The sequence below is a fragment of the Octopus bimaculoides genome, chromosome 20 (genome assembly GCF_046866305.1).
Source record: "Octopus bimaculoides isolate indiv1 chromosome 20, ASM4686630v1, whole genome shotgun sequence".
NCBI lineage: Eukaryota > Metazoa > Mollusca > Cephalopoda > Octopoda > Octopodidae > Octopus > Octopus bimaculoides.
In genome coordinates, this window is record NC_142947.1 from 11,337,108 (window position 1) to 11,363,495 (window position 26,388).

The following is a 26,388-nucleotide window of genomic DNA, read 5'->3' on the forward strand; positions in this document are numbered from 1 at the left end:
GTCTCTGTAACTTAGTGGTTCAGCAAAAGAGACTGACAGAACAAATACCATGTTTTAAAAAAATAATTACTAGGGTTGATACATTCGACTAAAGATTAAAGCTATTGGCTAACGAACACCTTGGTAAACTGTGTAGAACAGATGGGATAGTTATGGTTGGAGAGCCTTTGCTTATATTTGTTCACTATCAGAGCTGCCTTGGGTTAAACAGCAGCTAGTAAGAATCATGATAGGGATGGTGGTAGCTGTTGTTGATGTTGCTGTTGCACAGATAATGTTTAATTCCCTATAGATTTTCGAGCGAGATCGTTGCCAGTGCCCCTGGACTGGCTTGTGCGGGTGGCACATAAAAGACACCATTTCGAGCGTGGCCGTTTTCGTGCGGGTGACACGTAAAAGCACCCACTACACTCTCTGAGTGGTTGGCGTTAGGAAGGGCATCCAGCTGTAGAAACTCTGCCAAATCAGACTGGAGCCTGGTGTTGCCATCCGGTTTCACCAGTCCTCAGTCAAATCGTCCAACCCATGCTAGCATGGAAAGCGGACGTTAAACGATGATGATGATGATGATGATAGAGTTTCTAACATTGTCATCGTTAAAGTAAAACAACAACAACAACAAAAATGTTAGTGATTACAACAATCATTACGGTGATGATGACGATGATGATGCTGATGAGTTGATGTTATTGTTCGTTAAGGAGCTAATTGATGTTTTCAATCAAGCAACAATGACAAAGGAAGATAGAAGAGGCAACATGAAAGCTAATTACTTTGGAACAAATTGTCTGGGGACAAAACTGGGACATATAAACTCACATAAATACACACACACACACACAGATACATACATATATACATACATTATATTATTATTATTATTATTATTATTATGACACTAAGACAGCGAGCTGGCAGAAACGTTAGCATGCCGAGCGAAATGCTTAGCGGTATTTCGTCTGTCTTTATGTTCTGAGTTCAAATTCTGCTGAGGTCGACTTTGCCTTTCATCCTTTCAGGGTTGATAAATCAAGTACTAGTTACATACTGGGGTTGATCTAATCGACTGCCCCCACCTCCCTCAAAATTTCAGGCCTTGTGCCTAGTGTAGAAAAGATTATTATTACGGCACTCCATCGGTTATGACGACAAGGGTTCCAGTTGATCCGATCAACGGAACAGCCTGCTCGTGAAATTAACGTGCAAGTGGCTGAGCACTCCACAGACACGTCTACCCTTAACGTAGTTCTTGGGGGAGATCCAGCATGACACAGAGTGTGACGAGGCTGGCACTTTGAAACACAGGTACAACAGAAACAGGAAGAAAGAGTGAGAGAAAGTTGTGGTGAAAGAGTACACCAGGGTTTGCCACCACCCTCTGCCAGAGCCTCGTGGAGCTTTAGGTGTTTTCGCTCAATAAACACTCACAACGCCCGGTCTGGGAATTGAAACCGTGATCCTATGAATGCGAGTCCACTGCCCTAACCACTGGGCTATTGCGCTTCCAACATACATACATACATACATGATGACTGTCAACTTGTAGACAAGTATGACTTATCATAGACAAAGCAATACTTGTGTGCACAACACGTCATAGACCCTCTCCACCCTTTTGACCATGATTCAGAGGTAAGCCAGAATAAAATATCTGGTGCTGATATGGGTCATGGGCTCAGGAATGTGGGAGTGCTATGATCACAAGCAAAAGCTCTCAAATGTACACAACCGGATTTATATCAAAGTGACTACCCAGAGACCTGCTTTAACAAAAGCTGAAGAGATCCTCACTCTCAGTGGTCTTCTAGAATGCTAGGCACTAACCTAGAATTTCTGAGACCCCCCCCCCCCACTCATGCTACTACTTGATAGTTGTTGAACCTATACTGGGTTCACCTGTCCTTTTGACTTGTTTTTGGTGATTTTCCTCATTCCTCATCAGGCTTAGCCTGGTGGGGGTGCCAGCTAGTTGCTAACAACCTAATCATGCAACAGGTTGCACTGGTTCCCATGCTGCCTGTAGTTCACATGAGGAACCTCACAAGTGACCTGACATACATACATACATACATACATACATATGCATGCAAGTGCACATATATATGTACATATATACTTACAAACATGCATACTCGCTTACATATTCATACACATATATCATTCTAAATTTTTCATTTTCATTCCATTAATGTAATTGTCCAGCCTGCATTGCTTCTTTTTTTTCTGTGTAAGGCCGTCATGGCCAATGAAATGAAACCAAGTCGTTTGCTTACCAACCACATGGCTCTGGGTTCAGTCCCACTGCATGGCATCTTGGGCAAGTGTCTTCTGCTATAACCTCAGGCCGACTAGAGCCTTGTGAGTGGATTTGGTAGACGGAAACTGAAAGAAGCCCATCGTATGTATGTATATATATATATATATATATATATGTGTGTGTATGTTTGTGTGTCTGTGTTTGTCCCCTTGCCATCACGCGACAGCCGATGCTGGTGTGTTTACGTCCCCCGTAACTTAGCGGTTTGGCAAAAGAGACTGATAGAATAAGTACTAGGCTTACAAAGAATAAGTCCTTGGGTCAATTTGTTTGGTTAAAAGGCAGTGCTCCAGCATGGCTGCAGTCAAATGACTGAAACAAATAAAAGAGTATATGTATGTATGTGTGTGTCTCTCTATATATATATATACATGTGCGTGTGTGTGTATATATATATGTGTGTGTGTGTGTGTATATATATGTGTGTGTGTGTGTGTGTGTGTGTGTATATATATGTGTGTGTGTGTGTGTGTGTGTGTGTATGTGTTATTTAATACACTGCTGCTGCACCTTACAAGCTACATGTATGCACACATGAATAAGGAGTTTATCAATGATAAAATTACATTGTCTTCCTCTGATTAGCTTCGACTGTAACTGTGGGAAGCTTTTTGTATGAGTTTATAGGGAAGTGAGTGTGAGTTTCGGGTGGAGGGACTTATGGTGCAATGAATGGGAAAGGAAAAGAAAAGGGGCTCTAGAGATGTAGAAGCAGGGATATGCAGATTGACAAGACAAATGATAAGAAAAGATGAAAGCGGAAGGAAGAGGGAAAGAAAGGAAAGAAGGAAGAAAGAAGAAGAAACCAGAAAGAAGAAACCAGAATAATTACTCGGTTCTTATTGCTGTATCATGCCACGACAATAACAGACAACCACAATTGTAACAATGAAAATAAAGGTTTCTTTTGACTGGAAACAATGTTAATGTTTCTAAGGGGATTAGGGCAGCGAGCTGGTAGAATCGTTTGCAAGCTGGGTGAAATACTTAGTGGTATTTCGTCCGCTGCTACGTTCTGAGTTCAAATTCTGCTGAGGTTGACTTTGCCCGTTCACCCATTCGGGGTCGATGAAATAAGTACCAGTTGAGCACTGGGGTTGATGTAATCGACTTGCCCCTTCTTCTGAACTTGTTGGCCTTGCGCTAGAATTTGAAACCATTATTACTTCGAGAATAAAGATGGTGAGCTGGCAGAATCGGTAGCATGCCAAGCAAAATCTGGGGACACGTTACGTAAAGAAATACAACAAAGGTACACACACACATGGACCCCCCCCACACACAATTAGAGGATGTGTAAAATTCAAGAAGGGATGGTTTCACCCCTTATAACCTAAACTATGTTTATTTACTCTTTACTCTCTTTACTTGTTTCAGTCATTCGACTGTGGCCATGCTGGAGCACCGCCTTTTGGTCGAGCAAATCGACCCCCAGGACTTATTCTTTGTAAGCTTAGTACTTATTCTATCAGGGGTCTTTTGCCGAACCGCTATGTTACGGAGACGTAAACACACCAGCATCGGTTGTCAAGCGATGTTGGGGTGGGGGGGACAAACACAGACACACAACCATATACACACACACACACATATATACGACGGGGCTTCTCTCAGTTTCTGTCTACCAAATCCACTCTTGGTCCAAGACTATTTTAGAAGACACTTGTCCAAGTTCAGTGTCCATTTATAACGAGAGGCAAGGTTCTGGATATCGGTTGAATATCGCCCTTCTCCCATTAATTTCTTATTCTTCGTGTTGCTTAGGCTCCAACTGAACCTGGAACTATGGGGTTGAAAAGCAAACTTCTTACTACCCAGCCACACCTGAAGCTGCAGCTATGTCGATATCATTTGTCACTTATTAGAAGAAGGCATTTAATCCTCACCATTCCCAGTGATGTGTTTAGACACCTTCTCTTACATGACAGATTCAAACAGCAATCTATTCAGATGAGAATCATTGAGGTAGATTTTCTACACTTGGATACTGCTTCCAACAAGAGAAGACTATTTATTTGGTGGTAAAAACCATAAATGAATATAACAATGAAACACTCTCCACCTGCTCTCTTCTTTCCCTGCTGTTCCTCGTTCCCCACTCCCCTTGTTAGAATTACTTAGAATATACCTATGACATTTAAATTGGTGAAAGTATGTTATGTAGGAGGCCCATGTCTTATTGATGTATTTTGTTTATATCCGGAACCTGTTCTGTGAATCCTGTATCACTGTATGTTTTGTATTTCAGGTCCATGGAATCATACGACGGGCCAGCACTTTTAATACCCACAGGATCGAACATTTGTATGCTGATCCGAAGACCCACCGTGAAGGATGTGAGAAACCCTTTAATCTCTATTAGCTTTTCAGTTATATGAGGGTTGTGTGTGATTGATAATGTTTACATGATCAGTGCTGCTTTTAATTCATAATCGACTTTAATCTTACACACACAGACACACACACACGCACATATTGGGCTGGTGCATAATTATTGTGGCTTTTTTTTTGCAACAAATTTTATTCAACAAAAACAATAACAACATGTAGCCAAAACATCTTTAAATGATTATTCTGGAGAATATTCACCATCTACTTCAATTACTGCTTCCCATTTGCTTGGCAGACGGTTAAAACCATCATTTAAAGATGTTTTTGTTAAATATTGTTATTGTTTTTGCTGAATATAATTTGTTGAAAAATAAGCCACAATAATCATGCACCAACCCAATATGTATGTATATGTGCATGTGCGTGTGTGAAAGATAACTGTAAATTTATATAACTATATTTTCATTCAGAACATATTTTATGAACCAAAATAAATGTTAGACTCTACACGTTTTTGCCAACAAATCTATTTATTCTGCAAACACAAGGAATTCTTTGATGGTATCTTAAGCTACTGCTTGAACTCTAACCCTAACATTCTGTAGTAGAAAGTTATGGAGGATGCTTGCAAACTGACTATTGTCCGTAGGTAGTTAGCATATATATATATATGTATCTTTTAGTATTTTTCTTACTTGTTTCATAAGACTGTAGTCAAACAAATCTTCCCTAGTGCTTTTTTCTTTTTTTTGTTTCTTTTGAAATCTGGTACTTATTCTTCTGGTCTCCTTTTATCGAACTGCTAAGTTACAGGATTGTAAACAAACCAACACCGGTTATCAGGAGGTGGAGGGCAAACATGCACATATATTTATTATAATGGGCTTCTTTCAGTTTCTGTCTACCAAATCCACTCACGAGATCTTGGTCGGCCCAATACTATATTAGAGGACACTTGCCCAAGGTGCCACGCAGTGGGACTGAACCCAGAACCATGCGGTTAGGAAGCAAGCATCTTACCACATAGCTTTTGTTTCTCTCTCCCTATATATGTCCAGTTTGAAAATTTTTCAGTTAAATAAATCAACTCCAGTACTTATTGTCTTTTATATATTTATATATATATATATATATATATATATACAAAAATAAGAGGAATGACCAGCAAAAGTGGACTCCTATATGCTAGAAATAGATGCCGAATCATCTAACCACGAAAAAATATGTTCTCAGTAAATATATATATATATGTGTATGTATGTATATATACATGAATTTATATCCATCTTTTCTAATGTGGGTGTGCTTGAAAAGTGTAATATCATTTCTAAATATGTAAATCATTTATACGATATTACATATCTGAAATAATCAATTCAATATTATCAATGATAATTTCCTTTCTTCCAATTTTTCTTTCTTATCCTCAATTGGCACTCAAAGCAACACGTTTACTATAGTCAAAGGGAAATAACTCTTGGAGAATTAAACCAACATAAGGGAAATAACTAATGATTGTTTTTTTTTTTTGCAATCGGCTGATTCGCAACTGTGACCTGATGTTTATACAGAGAGAGTGGGGGGCGCTAACTTTTATTGAAGAGGCAACGTTCCTTAGTCACATTGTTCGGAACTCGCAATTTCTTGTCCATATTTTGATTCACACACACACACGTGTGTGTGTGTGTGTGTGTGTGTGTGTGTGTGTGTGTGCAACATATCCAAGTTTATAATTGCGTACGTGTTCGTGTAACACAAACATACTTATTGTGTGTATGTCTCTCTGTCTCTCTCTTTGTGTCTGTCTCTCTCTTTGTGTCTGCCTCCCACCACTACCACCACCACCACTTGACAACCGATGTTGGTGTGCTTACGTGCCCGTAACTTAGCAGCTTGGCAAAAGAGATCAATAAAGCATCAGGAATATATATATATATATATATATATATATATATATATATAGTTTATTAATAAGGGTAGAAATTGATATTAATCAATTAAAACCAGTGGTCTAGCATATTAAAAAAAAATCCGAAGATTAAAATTATATTACATACAAAAATAAGAGGACTCCTATATGCTAGAAATAGATGCCGAATCATCTAACCACGAAAATATGTTCTCAGTAAAAAATTAGCGACACAACAGACTTTAAAGGGGGGAAGACAAATGAAAAAATACTAAATAAAAAACAAAAAAAGAAAACGATTAACCTACGTACCATGGTTTCACCTGTTAAAATTTACATAAGTAAATACCTGCAGGATCATCAGCGTAGTCTGTCAATTTAAAAATATAATTTATTTTTAAATCGACAGACTAATAACACAATCTGTATCACATCCTCACGTTGTTGTTTTTGTTGTTCTTTTGTCTTTTTCCTTTTTTTTGAACCTATATATATATATATATATATGTATGTGTATGTATATCATCATTGTTTAACGTCCGCCTTCCATGCTAGCATGGGTTATATATATCTGTTTATATTTGTGTGTGAATTTAGTTGAAATTGTGTATCTGTTTGGATATATTTTGTTTTAAAGTAAGCAATTTTGTTTTTTTCCTCTTTTGAAGCCTCCAAAAATGCAGGTAGGTATTGCTTTCAAAACGAAAACAATGGTATTACTGGCAAAGGTCATCATTTTCATAACAGACTCATTGACACTTGTTACTCAGCGGAAGTTGCCCAAAAGCTGATTCTCAGAAGAAGCTATGGACAATAAGTTTTTCTCAGAAGGCTCTTAATTGTCAACATTCCACTGAAGACACTCGACAGAAAGAATTCTAAAACAAATTGCTTGACAGAAGACACTCGGAAGATGAAACCTGAATATAGCTGCTGGATAGAAAATATTCCATGACTGATCCTCCCTTTCTGATAAGTTACACTTGACAGAGTTACTCTTAACAAAGTTGATCAGTAACTCATGCCTGACAACCTACATTCAATAAATGAGATGTGAATATTGATATGTGTCCCCTGCTCTGCCACCACAACTCCCTTCTTATTTGCTCCCTCTCTGCAGCTTCTTGGTATAGTGAAGATATACCCTGATACATTATCTCCACTGTCCTTTCTCCCTTCTTTCTTGGTGAGCGTACCCAGGTACCTCCTCTGCAATAAGATAAATTTTCCTGTCCCCCTTTAACCTCTCTACTTGTGGCGCAATGTCAATACTGCCCTCAACTCTGTGAAGAGGGGGTCTTGTCTTGTGTGTTATGAAAAAAAGCACCCACTACACTCTGTAATGTGACTGACGTTAAGGAGGGGCATCCAACCATAGAAACTCTTATTAAAGCAGACGATGGAAACCAACACAGCCCTCAGCCTAATCTGATTCTTTTGAATCCTCCAACCCATGACAGCATAGAACACAGACTTTAAACAGTGATGTTGATGACGAAGCTTGACAATCGCTACCTGACATAAGACATTAGGAGTTAACACTTGTTAGATGACATTAAACTGATGTAATTTTGAGAGAACTCCTCTTTACATTAACAACTTTGTGCTACGATGTTTAGTCTTCATCTCATAATTTCATTTCTCCATCAGCTGGTTAAATGTCTGGGATAAATTATTGTTAATTCATTATCATCATCATCATCATCATTGTAATTAAATTATAAATTTTAAAGCTGAAACATTTTTCAGTATTTTTCATCCAGAAACTTGTATCATTTTGGCCTGATCTCCAATTGTCAAATGTCTTATTCCTGGATTTGTACATGGTACCAGATTGGCTTCGAATTAAAATGTATTATTTCTTGAGGATACTAACATTTTCACACAAGCCTACAGGCTTGTGAATAAATAAAAAGGTAAAGAAAATGTTATTACCATCTTATGGCTTAGAAATAAAAGTTGCTGGTCTGAAAGCACATGAAAGTCAATGAGGTTATAAAAACCACCAAAGAGAAGATTTATAGTTGGGCTGGCCACATCGAGTGGCTGAAAGACAACAGATGGACAATCGGGGTGACAAAATGGATGTCAAGAAAATGGACAACATCGAGAGGTCAACCGATGGCAGGATGGTGAGACGATCTCACCTGCTATTTGGAACCTCCATGGCCAGAGACAGATGGTGGTGGAGGGGATCCAGGGAGGTGTTCCTCCTTCAGCAGCAATGAAGCCCTGGATATTAGGTATTGGATTGGTCAGATCCTATCAAGTACTATATGCACTTCCTGGAATAAGGCATCTGATGATGACTGGTGAGCAAGTTGATAGAAATATAAGCACTGATTGGGATACTGAAGCAGTATTCATCTCTGATGATGAAGTTAATTTTTTTTTGGTGGGAAAATGACAATTTGTTTGGTATCTGTTTCAGTCTACTGGGTTAATTACATATTAACTCATTATCAGGCGATATTGTGTTGGACTAACTGGCTGCTTCTGGACATATTACTTATTTTTAACTGTTTTGTTTTTTTTGTTTTGCGTTGGGGACGATGCTTGGTTATAGTGAATAGAATGTACAGACGTTCTCTTTCTGAAGTTCTGTTCACATGCACGTGTGTGTGTGTGTGTGTGAGAAAGAGAGAGAGAAGAGCATCTGCATATGTATTTATGTGATATATGTGTGTGTGTATGTATGTGCATGCATGCGTGTGTGTGCACCTCGCAGCAACTTCATTCTAATTTTTTATTTTAAACATTTGTGTGTGCATATAATATATGTATATGTTTTTGCATATGTATACATTAACCAAGCTTAACATGCAGGTACCTCTCCCCCAGCTTCAGCATATGCTTCCACGACCACCACCACTGCCACGCACTGCCATCCTCATATGCCTACCATGTCTCTGGACTTTTCTTTTGATCTTTGTAGTAATTGCAACAGGTTTTGTGTCAGTTTATTTTGATTACAATAGCCAAGCCTTGCGAATGGATTTGGTAGATGGAAACTGAAAGAAGCCCATTGCATCGCATATCTGTGTGTGTGTGTGAGCATGCATACGCATGCATGTGTGTGTATTCCATGTTTAGACACTATGCGATGGTTGTAAACAAGTGTCATTGTTATACAAGTGGGGTTGTTCATTTCTAGTGTTCTGTTGAAAATGTGTTGGGCCTTGGGAAAATATTACGTTGCTTGGAAACAGATAAAGGCTGGTGACAGAAAGGGCATCCAGCATCTGCCTCATCAGATTCTGTCAAATCCATGCAACCATGGAAAAGTGGGCATTAAATGGTGACAATGCTGTGTGTGTGTGTGTGTGTGTGTGTGTGTGTTTTATTGTTTTGCATCCATGTTTCCATGCTTGAATGAGACAGATGGATTTTATGTGCATAATGCAGTCCTAGATACATTTTTCCATGGCTGCATGGACTGACTGGAATTTGCTGAGGCAGATTTTCTGCAGCCAGATACTTTTCCTGTCATCAACCCTTACCGATTGCCAAACAAGCTGATATTTACCCTTGGCCAAACGTGTTTTATCATTGAAGACTAAAAGGAAACAACATAGCTTGTGTGACAGGGATGTTCTATAGCCATTGTGTAATGTTATGACAAGGGTACATGCACCCACGCACAGCATACACACACATGTGCGCACGCACACAACATACACAAACACACATGCATGCACTTGCACACATGCACACACAAATGCATCCATGCATGCACACATGCACGCATACATATATAGTGGTTAGGGCATTGCACTCACGAACGGGGGATCATAGTTTCAATTCCTAGACTGGGTGGTGCATTGTGTTCTTCAGCAAAAAACTTCATCTCATGTTGCTTAGCCATCACTTTGACACCTGAGATGTGGTACACAGTGCACCTGTTCAGGTAACATTGATTTGATGGAAGTTGGTGATCTAATGTATGGCACATGCATTTGATCACTATAAATAAATCATTTGTGCAGGTCGTTTGGCAAAAGCTGAATGCCCATATGTTGTCTTTGATGGGAGAGTCCATGATCACATATATATCTATATTACATTATAATTCAGATTGAATCTTGCTTGCTTGCAATGTTACTCAGCCAAACTAGCACATGACTGGAAGATACTATGAATTAAGTTTCCCCTGAAATGTAAATATGAATGGAATGAAACAAATTTTGTGTAAATTGGATAAGTGGTTGTTGAGATATTAGGAGTTTTCGGGGTATAGATACCCAAAATGGAGCATAATGGGAAAAGTCTCCGAGATTAACTTAATCCTGGAAGGGAAGTAGCTGTTATCTTTTGATTAGACACAGTGAATTGACAACGAAAAATACGTTTTTTTTTTTGTTTTTTTTTTTACAGTAAATGTTTCTATATTCGCTCTTGTTAAACACAATATTTTAATTATTTAGAAATATTTTTAAGTGAATGTGATTTCAAAAATGTAAGTTGTTTGTATAGTAAGTATTTATATTTTAGCTTTCTTTAAACAGACAATATTTTAATATTTTTTTAAAAATTATTTTCAAGTGAATACCATTACAAAAATTTTTTTGGCATATTTGAAAAATATTTTAAAGTGAAATAACTTTAAAAATATGGTAAATATTTCGTAAAAGACTTGTTTGTAACCTCGGTGTGAAATAATGTTTTTCCATAGGTTTTTTCAAGTGCATTCAATGTATCTCACCTCCAAAGATTTTGGCTGCTATTTCTAGCAGTTGTCAACAGGGTGGTGTGAATCAATCATAAGAGTCGAGCGATTTGGCGGAAACGTTAGCACGCCGGGCGAAATGCTTAGTGGTATTTCATCTGCTGTTACGTTCTGAGTTCAAATTCCGCCGAGGTCGACTTTGCCTTTCATCCATTCGGGGTCGATAAATTAAATACCAGTTGTGCACTGGGGTCGATGTAATCGACTTAATCCCTTTGTCTGTCCTTATTTGTCCCCTCTATGTTTAACCCCTTGTGGGCAATAAAGAATTAAGAAACATTAGGACGCTGGGCGAAATGCTTAGCGGTATTTCATCTGTCTTAACGTTCTGAGTTCAAATTCTGCAGAGGTCGACTTTGCCTTTCATCCTTTCGGGGTTGATAAATTAAGTACCAGTTATGCACTGGGGTCGATGTAATCGCCTTAATCTCTTTGTCTGTCCTTGTTTGTCCCCTTGTGGTCAATAAAGAAATAAGAGTTGAGTCACTCACTCACTCATACTCTTGCTTGACAGAGCTGGTGGGGGTGGGGTGGCAGGGTCATCTCAGGTTAATGATCCCTGAGGCATCATCGTGCATAGAGCTGAAGTGGTCCACCAGTCCTCCCATCGTTGGTGGTCCTGTGCCAGCCCTAGCCCCAGCCCCACTGCACCCTCCAAAATGACTTTTGAGCCTCCGGAGGTGAATAAGGGTAATAAATGTAGAAGAGATGAGGGAACTTGGGTAAGCCTGAGGAGCGGAGGACTTTGTTGTCTGATGCTTTTGTTGTTGTTGTTATTTTTGTTGTTTATTGTGATGTTTGGTCTTTCGGCAGCTATGCATCTCCACTATGGAGACATGACTGACAGCACTAACCTTGTGAAGATTGTGAGCGATGTGCAACCTACTGAGATATACAACCTTGCTGCACAGAGTCATGTGAAGGTAAGAAGATGACGAAGCTGATTTTTTTTTTTTGGTGTGGGGGGGGGTTCTTACCATTTATTTCTCTCTGTCTCTCTTTGGTACATACACAAACATATTCAGACACCTTTATACACAAATCGTCCACCAAAACAGAATTGGTGCTAGTGCTGGTGCCACATAAAAAAAGCAATTGTGTTGGTGCCACGTTAAAAGCATTGGTGCTGCTGTTTCTTCCTCATAAAGAAAAAGCATCCAGTTAACACTCTGTGGAGTGGTTGGCATTTGGAAGGGCATCCGGCTGTAGAAGCTCTGCCAGAAAAAGACAATGGAGCCTAGTGTGGTCCCTGGCCATACCAGCTCTGGCCAAACCATCCAAGCTATGCCAGCATGGAAAACGGACTTTAAGTGATGATCACATACACACACATGTGCACACACACACGTGCACACATGCACACACACACACACGTGCACACATGCACACACACACACACACATACACCACCTCTCATATTCCACCTGTCATCCTCTTTCCCTGCAATCTTTGTTGTCTGGTGGCCATGTGAAGGTAAATATTATTACTGTTATATATATATATATATATATATATATATATTGTGTGTGTGTGTGTATGAGAGAGAGATGAGCATTTATTTGTATTTTCAAAATTCTGAAAAGTACCTTAATGCAATTGATTTCATGATTTTAGGTGTCTTTTGAACTTGGTGAATACACAGCCAATGTAGATGCTGTTGGCACCCTTCGACTACTTGACGCAATCCGTACATGTTCTCTAAGTGACAAAGTGAAATTTTACCAAGCTTCAACCAGTGAATTGTATGGAAAAGTACAAGAGATTCCACAGAAAGAGACCACACCGTTTTACCCTCGTTCACCTTATGGTATGTAAACCTTGTTAGATTTTCCATTCTGCATGTTCCTCTCACTTAACTCTTAGGGTTGATAATATTAACTAAACCCTGCCTGACAAATTTCTGGTCTCTTGCTTATTCAAGAAACAATTATTATATTGTGGCTTCACCTGGAATTTGCATCACCGGTCTGGAACCCCTATCTTGCCCAGGATATTAATCGTCTGGAAACCGTTCAGTGACATGCAACCAAGAGAAGACCCTCCATCAGGCATTTGCCATATTCTGAATGCCTTATTTCCCTGGGTATGGATACATTGAAACTCCGACGTCTGGCAGCTGACTTGGCAGACACCCATAAAATTATTAACCATCTTACTAACAACAACTCTGAGCACCTTTTCAAATTCCACCTGTCTAACACCTGTGGACATGTTTACAAAGTCAGAAAACAGCACACCTCCCATGACTTTCGGAAAACACTTTTTCACGCTAGTTGCTGAAGTATGGAACAAACTACCAGCATCAGTTGTTAGTTGTCGGAGCATTGCATCCTTCAAAACTTCCATGCTTCCTGAGTTTTGCCAATACTACACCTGATTTTCTCCCCGCCATACACATGCAAGCATGTATCTGGCTCATACACTGTTCACTTTCCAGACATTTGTACAATACTGCATATGCTTTATACGCACTTTTGACAAGTTGTAGTGCACCTGAGCACTGTATACAATAATTTATTATTATTATTATTATTATTATTATTATTATATTTGGTAAAATGATAATTTAAGCATTTCCTAAATCTCGCATAAATCTTGTATATTAGACATGTTTGAACATCCCAATGTGACTGAAAGCTTTCGAACATGTCTGCTCAGTCAGAGCTGGCTTGGTGCTAAACAACAGCTATTGCCATATTGGCACAAGCTGGATAACAATGAATATATAACATACAGCAGCTATTATTCTATCTATCATGCTGGGTGTAATGTCAACCCTCGCATTGTATAAAGAACTAGCAGGGTTTATGAAGGACGATGGTCTGAGAATAGACCTGTGTAGTGGGTGTTAACCAGGACAGCCTGGGTAGTCCCTTCTTGAGGTCTTTCAGGTTTTAAGTTCAAACTGGCCAGATCCAGCCTCTCACACCCACCCTATAATGTCATTCTAAGAATAAATAATCACAGCACCAAAATCCTGAAATTATGACATAAAAGATGATTAGTCAAAAACAATATGATTAAATAAGCATTACATTTGACAGAATACTAAAGGGATAGTCTTCAAGTAATCCTTTACAATTTAACCATGCCTTTTTTTTTTTTTTTGATCTTGTGTAATATTTATTTGGTGGTCTTCATTTGACAGGAGCTGCCAAGCTCTATGCCTATTGGATTGTTGTCAACTACCGGGAAGCGTACAACATGTTTGCATGCAATGGTATATTGTTCAACCATGAGAGTCCCAGACGAGGTTTGTTATTTTTCAGTTTTCCTTTTTCAATTATTGTTTTTTTCTTTGTTTATTATCATTTGTATTCTTGGTTAGAGCATCTTCATTATCATCTTCATCATTTTCGTCATCATCGTCTTCGTCATCATCATCTTCGTCATCATCATTGTCATCATTATTTTCGTCATCATCGTCTTCGCTATCATCGTCTTCGTCATCATCGTCTTCGTCATCATCGTCTTCGTCATCATCGTCTTCGTCATCATCGTCATCGCCATCATCATCTTTGTCTTCATTTCCATCATCCTCATCGTCATCATGATCGTTGTCACCTTACATCCACTTTCCCATGCTTGCATGCGTCAGATGGAATTTGCTAAGGCAACACTCACCTGTTTCCAGGTGACATGATATTTCCCCCATGGCCAGACATGGTTTCCATGGAAGACAGAGTGATGCTTGTTTTCTATCATCACATGATGTCTAGACAAGAGTACAAATACACAAACACACAATGTGAAATAGTCTTTATTCTTATACCAGTTTCACTTATTGTCCTGCCGTCCATTATACCGACTGCTCAGTCTGTTATCGTTTAGTAGTCTCTAATGAAATTGCTAAAAGGAAATAAAGGAAAGTTATGTCCCTTGAGAGAGTTACCTCCACTTGCGTTCTTGACAAGTTTTGCCTTTCCACACACACGCAGACACACACACACACACACACACACACACACACACACACACACACACACACACACACACACACACACACACAAATAAAAAGACATACACAAACACATACACATACACAAACAGATAAACACACAAAAACGCACACACAGACACACACCACACACACAGGCACACACCACACACACATAAACACACACAAACGCACTCAGACAGACACATACACCACACACATAAACACACACAAACACACACCACACACATAAACACATTCAAACACACACACATGCAAACACATAAATACACATAAACACACACACACACACCACATACACAAACACACACACGCGCATACACATGCATTCTTATTTCCTACAGATTCTTATGTCTTTTTGTTTTGTTTTCCAATTTTCCAGGTGAAACTTTTGTAACCCGCAAAATAACTCGTGCTGTGGCTAAGATTACCCAGGGGAACCAGGAATTTGTTGAACTTGGTAACCTGGACTCCAAACGTGATTGGGGCCATGCTAAAGATTATGTGGAGGTGAGTGAGTGGTACACTATTTCGTGTGTGTGTGTGTGCGTGTGTGTGTGTGTGAACATTTCTCATGTAGTGTCCTTCTCCAGAACACTTTCTGTTTTTATAAATATTTGTTCGTTCATCGATGTTGTGATTGGTAATCAGTTGACAGAGCTGTTAGATGCAAGATAAATTGCTTCACAGCAATTGTTTTAATTCTCCGTGCTGTGAGTTCAAATCCCGCCAAGGTCAATTTTTGCCTATCATCCTTTCAGGGCTAGAAATAATATGCCAGTCCCATTGTTGATTGATTGATTTCCTCCATCCCTCCCTCCCTTCTTCTTTCTCTCTTTTTATATATTCTATTATTTTGTAAAACTCTTGATGATGGTGGTGCCATGTAGAAAAGCACTGGTGCTAGTGTCACATAGAAAGTACTGGTTCCGCATACAAAACACTGATGCTGGTGCCACATGAAAAATACTGGTGCCATGTAAGAAGCATTGGTGCTGGTGCCACATAAAAAGCACACATGCTGGAGTCACATAGAAAGCACTGATGCTGGTGTCGCATGAAAAAGTGCTGGTGCCACATAAAGCATCCAGTACACTCTGTAAAGTGGTTGGCGTTAGGAAGGGCGTCTAGCTGTAGAAACCAACCCAAAACAGGCTGTAGAACCTGGTGCAGTTCCTGGCCTCGCTAGCTCCTGTCAAACCGTCCAACCCTTGCCAGCAGGGAAAACAGATGTGAAATGATAAAGACAATGATGATGGTGTTAGTATATGCGATTTGAAGGACATCTGGCTGCTTGTTCTAGCAAGGAGAGTGACTATATAAAGTCTTGCTTATTTGTTTGTGTTTTAAACTGTAATTATGTTTCTCTCCTTTCTCTCTCCCACCATTTAAGGCCATGTGGATGATGCTTCAGCAAGAGGAACCTGAAGACTTTGTCATTGCAACAGGGGAGACGCACAGCGTACGTGAATTCTTAGAGGAAGCATTCCATGTTGTTGGAACTGAAATCCAGTAAGTATCACTTTAGAACTTTTAAAGAATCTGTTTAAGAATACACTTTTGCAACTAAGAAGCAGACTGTCTCGTTTTAAGGAATTAATTTTTCTTTTCAGAATTTATTTATCTATTTTGTCAGTATGTGTTTTCATTTCTTTGGCTACCATCTTTGGTTTCTCTTGTAGTGGTTGGCATGCAGTTCTGTAAACAAATGTTTAAGCATGCAAACCCTATTGAGTGTGTGTGTGTGTGTGTTCTGCTTTGTTATAACCATAAATGGTTCTCTGATGAAAATAGCATTAATTTTTTTTTTAGGTTGTTCAATTTTTCTCAACTGATCAATAGATCAATTGAGTAAACCTATCAATAACATACCTATAACGACTACTGGAAAGGTGAGGTGTATATTCCAGGTGTGCTAGGTATGCACTGCACACCCATTGAAACTAGCAAATTCATTATAAATATTAACCTTACTCATTAATTTAATCCCAAATCTTAATGGAAAACTTTTGTTATACCCTTGCTTGAAATTTGGTGGCATTATGTGTGCTGCCACACCCAATACAACAACCACCATACGCCACTGCTGGAAACAGCTGTAAAGCAGATTTGTTCTAATAAAGGAAAAATATGTAATGTCCTTTATTTATACCTTCATCATCATCGTTGTTTAACGTCTGCTTTCCATGCAGGTGGTACTGATCCCCCTCTCCAACCTAGCCCAGATACTGGAAAAATCCAGTGGAGCATTGAAGAAAAGTGGGGAGGATAATGGGGTGGCCCAAAGTGGGCCTATGGATGTAAAAACAACAAAATAATGAGTTTATTAGGTGAAGTTTTATTTGTGAAATATTGTTGTTTTTGAATTTGCTGCAGAAAGTGGTCTGTGCTTGTGGTGGTGATTGGTGGGGTGGGTGAGCGGGTGGAGGCCCCAGGGTGCCAAGGGGGTGACTGCCTGAAAAAGTCTGGGAACCACTGTAGTAAAACATTTAGTCTAGCTTTTTACTGTTTCTATCATTTCAACATCCTTAATAATAATAATAATAATAATAATTTCAATTTTTTTCCCCCCCCACAAGGGCAGCTTGGGGGAGGTGGGGGATGAGCTGATTACGTCGACCCCAGTGTTCAACTGGTACTTGATTTATCGACCCTGAAAGGATGAAAGGCAAAGTCGACCTTGGCGGAACTTGAACTTAGAACGTAGCAATGGACGAAATACCGCTAAGCATTTCATACAGCGTGCTAACGATTCTGCTAGCTCGCTACCTTCTAATAATAATAATAATAATAATAATAATAATCCTTTCTACTAAAGGCAGATGGTCTGAAATTTTTTAGGGGAGGGAACTAGTTGATTACATTGACCCCAGTGTTTCATTGGTATCTAATTCATAGACCCCCAAAAGGATGAAAGGCAGAGTTGACCTCTGCAGAATTTGAACTCAGAATGTAAAGATGGATGAAATGCTTAGCGACATTTCATCCGGCATGTTAACGATTCTAGCTTGCAGATACTAATAATGGATTCTCATTGAGGCACCAGGCAAGCAATTTTTTTAATTTGTAGGGAATGGGATCGTTGATTTAGTAGTTCATTTAATTGACCCCGAAAGGACAAAAGGCAAAGTTGACCGTGGCAAGATTTGAACTCAGAATGTACCAACCTGGAACACATACTGCAAGGTGTTTTATCCAATGCTCTGACTTTTTGCCAATCCACCACCTTCGTCATAGTAACAACAATGGTAATAATCCTTTGATAGTAATAATAACAACAATGATAATAATAAAAAAAGAAAAATGCCACAAAATACATAGAAATCTTTAAGTGTCTGTCGAACTGTTTAACTTCAAAAAAAAAAGTAGGAATGGTTGAAAATACAATTCTGTACTGGAGAAGGCATTTAGCTTGTTAGGTAAACACAAAAATCTAGTTTAGTGATGTTGTTGTTGTTGTTGTTGTTACTACAACTATTAACTCCCTGTTATATTTTTAATCTGCCCCCAATGTTAAAGTGTTTTCCATGAGGTCGCTTCCCTTTGATAAATTTTCAATTTATGGAGGTTAATAAGTAAAATAAGCAAGCTGTTTTGCTTTTCTTTCTTTCGTCTGCCATTACGTTCTGAGTTCAAATTCCGCCGGGGTCGACTTTGCCTTTCATCCTTTCGGGGTCGATAAATTAAGTACCAGTTACGCACTGGGGTCGATATAATCGACTTAATCCCTTTGTCTGTCCTTATTTGCCCCCTCTATGTTTAGCCCATTGTGGCCAATAAAGAAATAAGAAACATAGATACATGCATTATGAGCAGAACATGATGTCTTTATAACATGGTTTATCATCATGTAGTAGATTCCATGTAATGTCATCTTTTTACATGAAAATATCACCAAGGAAATCTTTGGTCTGCCTTTCCTTATGTTTAAAGAAAGGTCTCTCACTCTCTCTGTCCATCATGCTTCCTCTCTCTCTCTCTCTATCACTCTCTGTCCCTGTCTGTTTGTCTCCTTCCCTCCCTCCCTCTCTCTCTCCTTTTGTTGCTGTCTGTCTGTGTGTTATTTGGAAAATCTATGGAAGATGTTTAACTGAAAAAGAAAAAAAAAAAAATGTCCAATCTGCTTTCTTCATCACTGACAGGTGGAACAGCTGTCTTTATGTTTTATTACACACACACACACACACACACACACACACACACACACACACCCTTATGCACCCCCCCCCTTATGCACACACACGTACTTTGTTTCTTATATGGAACTGTAATCTTGTAAACCAATTAAGAAATGTTATTACTTCTGTTATTTATTGTTGTTCTTTTTGTCGTGGTTATTCTTCGTGTTATTATTGCTATTATTACTGCTTCTAATACTATTACTATTATTGTTATTGTTGTTGTAAATGTTATTGTTATTTTCATAACCTCAATCCTTTTGTACAGTTTGTGTATTTTGTGGGTATGTATGCGTGTATGGATATATGTGTCTGAGTGTGGGTGTGAGCACGTGTACACACGAGGGAACAAGCACAAATTACGTGTTGTTTAACAAAATATGATTAATTTTCCGGGGCAGGTTGGGAATTTTTCAAATGTTTTTGAAGTTAAATCTGATTTCCCACCTTTCACAACGATAATGTGGCTGGAGCACACGCACACACACACACATATGCATCTTGACTCTTCTACAAACAAGCATATGTACACATTGATTCTTATACACACACGCATACAAATTCTTATACACACTCACAGACACATTGATTTTTATACACACTGATTCTTATACACAAACACAGACTGATTCTCATGTATACATACACATGTACTCATACACACACATATATATATATATATATATATATATATATATATATATATAAACACACGCACACACTCATGTATGTCAATGCATACAAATACATAATCGAATGTGAACATATACATATTTGAACATAGATGCATAAAAACGAACACACACACATGTGCGCGCTCACACACACACACACACACACTCTCTTTCTCTCTTTCTCTTGCTTTTTCTTTCTTTCCCTCTCATGCCACACACACACATGCTCAGATTCACATAGGCACATACACACTGACTCATTTCAGGAAACATCGACGCACATCTTTGAATGTGTATTACATAAATAAACGTGTGTGTGTGTGTCCTTGTGTATATGCTTATAGATGTATCTGTATGTATGTGTGTATGTGCACTTGTATGTATATATGTATGTGGCTATATGTATGTACATGTGTGTGTGTGTACATGTACATATATATATATATATATATATATATACATGTATGTATATACATATATGTACGTGTGTACGTGTGTGTGTATGTGTACATGTATGTGTACATATATGTATGTGTATATAATGTATGTGTGCATGTGTACATGTATGTACATGTGTGTTAATGTGTGCATATATTCGTGTGTGTGTATGTGTCCATATATGCATGTGTGTACGTGTACATGTATGTATGTACATACATGTGTGTTTGTGTACATGTATGTATGTATATGCACATATATGTATGCATCTGTGTATGTGTACATGCACATATATGTATGCATATATGTAGATGCATATATGTATATATGTATATGCATGCATGTAAAAGTACATGTGTACATGTAAGACTATATGGATGCATATATGTACACACGTATGTGTGTGCGCATGTATGTGTGTGGCATTCCTAAATATGATAATCCATTATAGCCAACAGAGGCTGGTGTCAATATTCCCTCTGTGACCCTTCAAGACCAACATCTCTACCCAGATTATCAGCTGATGTAATCCTCTGGGATCATCCTGTGTTTCATGTTTGCCCTATCTCTCTGATAGCAGACATTTAGATAATTACCAGAAAATGGTTACAGAATTCTACCTTTGGTATAGTTGTTGGCGGCATCTTATCCTAACCCTTCCTCCTGCATATGTCTTTAAAAACAACTTTAAGAATCAGTTTAAGAATCAGATAAAGAAATTTGGAGTTGTTAAAGAAAACAGGGTGTTGGGGTGGCTGCAGTGTGGGAGGTAGTGGAACAGACATTGTTTAGTAAATGGAGTGTGGATGTATATAAACATTTCTATCTATCTGTCTATCTATCTATCTATATCTATCTACATATCTCTGTCTATCTGTCTATCTATCTATCTATCTATCTATCTGTCTACATATGTATGTGTCTGTCTGTCTTTCCGTCCCTCCATCTATGTATGTATGTATGTATGTATCTGTCTAGCTGTCTGTCTATGTGTGTATGTATCTGTCTATCTATCTGTCTATCTATTTGCCTAGCTGTCTGTCTGTCTGTCTGTGTGTCTATCTGTCTATCTATCTGTCTATCTATTTGCCTAGCTGTCTGTCTGTCTGTTTGTCTGTGTGTCTGTCTGTCTATCTATCTGTCTGTCTATCTATCTGTCTGTCTATCTGTCCATGTGAGTGTATGTTTGCATGCATGTGCACACACACACACACACACACGGTACCCATGACCATGTGGTTTTCGGTTCAGTGCTTTCTGTGCAGCACTTTGGGCAAGTGTCTTCTACTACAGCCCTTGGCTAACAAAAACCCCTTTATTTTTGTGAATCAATATGGCAGATGGAAACTACAAAGAAGCCTAATATATATATGTGTTCATGTGTGTGCATACATACATACATGCATGCATGCATGTATGATATCCATGAATCACACAATTTATAAAAAAAAAATTATTTTCAAATGATTTCATGGATGTGTGGTAAGCCTTCTCCACTCTGAGCTTCTGTAAGTAAGTAAGTAAGTAAGTAAGAGAAGAATGAACAATAGTGCCGTGTGTGTTGCTGATTCCATCTTTATCATCAACAGTTTATTTTCTGTTTGTAAATTGTACTTTAAACGTGTTTCTCTCTCTCTCTCTCTGTGCATTTTCAGGTGGGAAGGTAAAGGTGTTGACGAAGTGGGTAAAGATAAGAAAACTGGCAAAGTTCGTGTTAAGATTAATCCTAAATATAACCGTCCAACTGAAGTGGTAAGTTTAGCCCTTTCATAATATAATTATCTGTCTGTCTATCTGTCTGTATGTTTGTGCATAAATCTGTATTTGTTATGTATGTTTGTGTTTGTCTGTCTGTCTGTGTATGTATCTACTTGTCCGTTTCTTTGTATCTGTCTGTATCATCATCATCGTTTAACGTCCGCTTTCCATGCTAAGCATGGGTTGGACGATTTGACTGAGGACTGGTGAAAACAGGATGGCTACACCAGGCTCGAATCTGATTTGGCAGAGTTTCTACAGCTGGATGCCCTTCCTAACGCCAACCACTCTGAGAGTGTAGTGGGTGCTTTTACGTGCCACCGGCACGAAGGCCAGTCAGGTAGTACTGGCAACGGCCACGCTCAAAATGGTGTATTTTATGTGTCTGTATGTCTGTAAATATTGTATTTGTATGAATTGTATTGTATATGTTTTCTTCTGTTTTTAATTTGGTCAAATTTGATTGGCCACCTGCTTGGTAGCAAGGTTGTGAGGGAAAGTATGTTTTGTTCATCATCCTGAAAACTTAACAAGGTGTTACAAATTTCTCTTGTTCTGCATATTGTGATCACTTGTAGTATATGAATTAAGGAGTTGCATTCTCTCCAAAAGAACCCATAACTATACTTTGCTCCAGACAAGTTAGTTCATATCCTATTGTTCCAATAATAATTACCTTCGCCAAGGAAGGAGGTTATGCTTTCAAGGTGTCAGTAGTGGGACTGAACCTGGAACCATGTGGTTGCTAAACAAGCTACTTACCACAGAGCTACTCCTGTGCCTTAAATAATAGTGATGATAATGAGGATGAGGAAACCTTTTTTGGTAGTGTATGTATGTGTGTACGTATTGTGCATGTGTGTGTATATATATATATATATATATATATATATATATCCTTCGACTTCGTCTTTTTTTCCTCTTTCATTTACCCATTTATTTTATTTATTTGTGCTTCAATGAAAGCACACATGTGGTGCGTGTGTGCGTGTACACATGTGCACATGTAAATTCCGATATACGTCAACATAGTAGTGTGTATGTGTGTGTATGGGTGTGTGTTTGTGCACTTGCAGTGTATTAGTTGCATATTTATATTTGTATGTTTAAACATTGTTTAATTTAACCCTCAGCCTTCTCCCTTTCACCTTAATACTTCCAGTATGATCTCTCTCTCTTTATATATATATATATATATATATACACACCATACACTCACATTTATGTGTTGCCAATTTATTTATCTGCCACAGTTGCTTTCTGTTGGACTAAATTGAAAGAAATTTGGCAGTTTATTTACACATAAATGACATCTATGTATACAACATGTATGTGTGTGTGTAGGTGTCTGTGTGTAAGTGCATATTTTTTTTGTGTGTGTGTGTGTGTGTGTGTGTGTGTGTATATATATGCATGTGTGTGTGTCCGTATGAGTATTTGTATGTGTTTGATACGAATCTTTCAGTTTTTACAGTTCATCTCACATTGCTCGTTAAGCACTGTCAAAGGCATATCTGTATGTGTATGTGTTTATGTAGATATGTGTGTATGTATAGGTGTCTTTATCTGAATGTGTGTGTGTGTGTGTGTGTGTATGAATGTGTCTGTCTGTCTGTTTGTATGTATGTGTGTGTGTGTATATATATATATATATATATATATATATATACATATATATATGTATGTATACTCTCATTCATGTGTATTTGTGTGTATTGAGAATAAGATGGATGAATAGATAGATAAACGGACAAATTCACTCATTCCAGGTATGGATTGAAAGATAGAAAAACAGAGATTAAGAAAGTGTGGGTAGAAGATAGATAGATAGAGAGAAAGAGAGAAGCCCCTCCCTCATCCTGTTGTATAAAAAAATTATTTCAGTTATCCCCTCTCTTTCCCTTTTTTTCTCTTTCTCTCTCACTTTCCACCTCCCACACCATACTTTCCACTCTCTCCATCCACCTACCTTCTTCCTATCCCTGATGTTACCCCCTGTTAACTCCAAAATATATTCTACCCCCACCTCTTTCCACCACCACCACCTCACCTCCAATGCTCAAATTATTTTTGCTCCATTATCCTCTTTACCTTTCCCCGTACCCCTGCCCTACTGTAGCTCCATGCCTTACTGCCCCCCCCCTCACACACACTTGCATGCTGACCCTTGTATTCCACCTACCAAATAGACACCAGATGTACCCTATCTTTAAACCAAAAGCTAGCACATATTTCCTGCAGATTAATGCAATTTAACTTGGGGCTGCTGTTGACGTTATCACTTCCGTGTGTCCTTCTCCATGTTATGTGCAGATTTATATGAAATACAAGTGCTGCTACTATTACTACTACTGCTACTGTTGTTGTAGTAGTTTAGCTCTCGGTCAGTCTTTACTGAGCAGATCTATGCAGAAGCATGTTCCTTTTCAAAGAAAAAAAAAGATTAATAATAAAGTATGTTTTATGACTCCCATCATCTTCCTACATGTGAGACTACATTATACAAAGTGCTATTCCTGTTTTAAGACCAAAGGATGTGATTTGAGAGGGATTTGGTCTACTAATTCCAGTAAGAGATAAATATCATTTAATCCACACTGTTATTGTAGTTCTTATTTTAATACAGTATATCGTCACCATCGTTATCGTCTAACGTCTGCTTTCCATGCTGGCATGGGTTGGATGGTTTGACTGAGGGCTGGCAAACCAGGAGGCTGCACCAGGCTCCAATCTGATCTGGCAGTGTTGCTACAGCTAGATGTCCTTCCTAACGCCAACCACTCCAAGAGTGTAGTGGGCGTATTTTTATGTGCCACTGGCACAGGAGCTAGTCAGGCGGCCCTGGCATCGATCACGTTTGAATAGTGCTTTTTACATACCACTGGTATGAGAGCCAGTCAGGCAGATCTGGCATCGATCACATTTGGATGGTGCTTTTTACGTGCCACCAGCACAGGAGCCAGTCAGGGGGCACTGGCATCGATCATGTTCAAATAGTGCTTTTTACGTGCCTCTGGCACGGGAGTGAGTCAGGAGGCACTGGCATTGACCACGTTCGGATGGTGCTTTTTATTTGTCACCAGGACTGGAGCCAGTCAGGTAGACCTGGCATCGACCATATTCAGATGGTGCATGTACATGTCACTGGCATGGGAGCCAGTCGGGGGGCACTGGCCACAGCTACAATTTTGGTCTTGGTTTTACTTGACTCAACAGGTCTTCTCAAGCATATCATGTCGCTAAATCCACTCACAAAGCTTTGGTCAGCCCGAGGCTATAGTAGAAGACACTTGCCCAAGGTGGCACACAGCAGGTCTGAACCTGGAACCATGTGGTTGAGAAGCAAGCTTCATACCACACAACCACACCGGTGCCATTGACAAACAATATACCAAAAGTTTTTATTCTAGCACTGATATATCAAAAGACTGGTTGGTCATGACTGGAGTGTCTTTAATCATAGCCTTAATCAATCAGGTCTGACTTGGGGTGAAGCAACTACTTCCTGTAACTATTCTGTTACAAATAATTGCAAACACATCTGTTTTGCTTGATTATTAGATTAAAACGAAAATAAAAACCTGTAGTTGTACAGCTCAGGAATGAACCCTGGTCTTTTGTCTCTTCCTCTACAACTCCCTAATATGTCTTTATATACACAAACATTGCAATTTACAGTTATGTTACGTTAGGGCTCCTTTACAAAAGCCCCATTGTCACCAAACTGTTTCAGCCTTAACAAGCAGTACTACTTACGCTGCCATCTGGTGGCTATACATGTAATTATGTATTTCAGACATGACTTAACTGTTTGCCCAGTCAGTCATGAGGCAGCATTTACACATCTGTTAGGCATTCACGGACTATTTGTTTAAGTAAAATTATTATTATTATTATGGTGGTGAGCTGGAGGGCTGTTAGCAGACTGGGCGAAATGATTTTGTGGTGTTTCGACTGTCCATGTCCTGAGTTCAAATTCTGTCAAGGCTGACTTTGCCTTTCATCCTTTCAAGCACTGGAGGGGTTGATGTAACTGACTTATCTCCCCCTCTGAACTTTCAGGCCTTCTGCCTATAATTGAAAGGATTATTAAAGCAGT

General features: G+C 38.8%; 1 protein-coding gene across 1 annotated transcript in view; it reads left to right on the plus strand.

The window, feature by feature from the left end:
• LOC106879805 (GDP-mannose 4,6 dehydratase) overlaps nucleotides 1-26,388 on the plus strand; it is a 55,174-nt gene that overhangs the window by 24,098 nt on the left and 4,688 nt on the right. The window contains exons 3-9 of the mRNA XM_089338021.1: nucleotides 4,566-4,653; nucleotides 12,097-12,206; nucleotides 12,898-13,090; nucleotides 14,432-14,536; nucleotides 15,624-15,751; nucleotides 16,635-16,753; nucleotides 22,187-22,283. Of these exons, the coding sequence (XP_089194147.1) occupies nucleotides 4,566-4,653; nucleotides 12,097-12,206; nucleotides 12,898-13,090; nucleotides 14,432-14,536; nucleotides 15,624-15,751; nucleotides 16,635-16,753; nucleotides 22,187-22,283 (840 nt within the window). The remainder of the gene's footprint in view (nucleotides 1-4,565; nucleotides 4,654-12,096; nucleotides 12,207-12,897; nucleotides 13,091-14,431; nucleotides 14,537-15,623; nucleotides 15,752-16,634; nucleotides 16,754-22,186; nucleotides 22,284-26,388) is intronic.